The sequence below is a fragment of the Cyprinodon variegatus genome, unplaced genomic scaffold (assembly GCF_000732505.1).
Source record: "Cyprinodon variegatus isolate N-32 unplaced genomic scaffold, C_variegatus-1.0 Scaffold1455, whole genome shotgun sequence".
Taxonomy (NCBI): Eukaryota; Metazoa; Chordata; class Actinopteri; order Cyprinodontiformes; family Cyprinodontidae; genus Cyprinodon; species Cyprinodon variegatus.
This window is the reverse complement of record NW_015151908.1, coordinates 50,407-52,305: the sequence shown is the minus strand read 5'-3', so window position 1 is coordinate 52,305 and position 1,899 is coordinate 50,407. Positions and strand designations below refer to the sequence as shown.

General features: G+C 47.3%; 1 protein-coding gene and 1 pseudogene across 1 annotated transcript in view; one reads left to right on the top strand and one right to left on the bottom strand.

The window, feature by feature from the left end:
• Window positions 1–149, bottom strand: part of LOC107103469 — a 33,510-nt pseudogene extending 33,361 nt beyond the window's left edge.
• A 138-nt stretch (window positions 150–287) lies between these two features.
• Window positions 288–1,899, top strand: part of LOC107103468 — a 25,972-nt gene continuing 24,360 nt past the window's right edge. Inside the window, exons 1-2 of the mRNA XM_015403189.1 lie at window positions 288–791; window positions 907–958. Of these exons, the coding sequence (XP_015258675.1) occupies window positions 288–791; window positions 907–958 (556 nt within the window). The remainder of the gene's footprint in view (window positions 792–906; window positions 959–1,899) is intronic.

Here is a 1,899-nt window from a genome sequence, read left to right as displayed (position 1 = left end):
TCACTGGTCTCCCAATCTCCCGAGGTATGTCTACAATTTTTACCATCGTCGACCGATTTTCAAAGTCTTGCCATTTGATCCCCCTTAGGAAACTTCCCACGGCCTTCCAAACCGCCCAGCTCCTTGTTAAACACGTCTTTCAACTCCATGGATTCCCCCAGGAGATTCTTTCTGACCGCGGACCTCAGTTTATTTCTCAAGTCTGGAAGGCCTTCTGCGCAGCACTCAACTGTAAGTCATCTCTCACTTCTGGGTATCATCCACAGTCAAACGGTCAAACTGAAAGAATGAGCCAGCAGCTCGAGTCTACTCTCCATTGTCTGACATCCAACAACTCCACCGACTGGAGCCAATACCTCACTTGGATTGAATATGCCCACAACTCTCTCAAGTCTGCTTCCACCGGCCAGTCACCATTCCAGGTTAGTCTCGGATATCAACCTCCACTTTTTCCAGCAGACGAGAGAGAGATTTCGGTTCTGTCTGTCAACCATCACATCCGTCGTTGTCAACGTGTCTGGAGAGACACCATCGCTTCACTCAACCGCTCTTCTGAGACAACCAAACGCTTCGCTGACTCAAGGAGACGTCCTGCCCCAGAGTACGTCGTTGGTCAGGAGGTATGGCTCTCCACTCGGGACATTCCCCTCAAGGGGATGTCTCGCAAATTATCTCCTAGATTCATTGGTCCGTACAAGATTGCCCAGGTGATTAACCCTTCAGCCATATGCCTGCACCTTCCTTCGAGTCTTCGCATCCACCCCACGTTCCACGTCTCCCAGGTCAAACCGGTTGTCTCTAGCCCTTTGAACTTTACTGAGCTTGATGAAGATCCTAGCAGCTCTATAGAGAACAACACGTTAGGATGACAGACACCAATGAGACATCATCACTTTGTGTCTCCAGCTGCAGATGCTGTTCAGCACAACTGAGATTTATGAGTTAAATGAGGATCAAGGTGAAGCTTTAGCTGCTGTTGTTCATGAGATGGACTGAAGTTCTGCTTGTTTCACTCATGTTTGTTGGGATCTGGAGCTGTACCACCTTTCTCCAGCAGAGTGTGCTGTGGATCCTCCTGAGCTGAGCCTCCAACACACCTGAGGCACATCTCGTCATCAGTGGATCCTCCTGTATATAACCTGCCTTCAGACCTTGCCTCAACGCCGCAGTGTTGATCCAGTTTGGTTAGCACCTGAGCCTAGTATCTCCTGAGAATCTTTGTTGTCTCTTATTAGATTGGATTCTAATACCTCCTTGTCTCTGCTTTCAGGAATCCTCTCCCTTGTAAGCTCTGGATGAGCTTAACCTGCCGAGCCTGCCCTCTGAGCCAAACCTGAAGACTCTTCTCTGGATTCCCATGCAGCTCTTGGCTAAGAGCTGGAAACCCAAACTCAAGGTCTGCCCTCAAGTCAGAAGTAAGACGCTAAGGCGGTTATTGTACTCTGCTGAACAGAACAGTCTCTGGACCCAACAGTTCCTCTCTCAAAGCAAAACCCGGATTAATCAAGGTATCCATCTGAAACTCTCTAACTCAAGATCTTCAGTCCACAAGCTAACTGAACTGTCATCCTCACAGAATGCAGTGAACCTGCCCCCCGGCCTGAACCAGTTCCTGAGTTTATTCCATGTGCTTGTATCAATAAACATTGTTAAACTTTTCATCTGTCTCCGTGGTGTTCTGCATACTGGGTTTATCTGAAACCCATCATGACAATGTTTGCTTTTAGTTTGGATGTTTTAGTCTAAAAACTCAAATCCTAAAATCCCAGAGATGATAATAACTCAGAGATCTGAGCCACAGGATCAGTGTTTGTGTTGTGAGTCAGTAACAGCTGCTCTGATCAAACATGTTTAACATGTCATTTCATCACATCCATGACAGACATGAACAAGATGGAG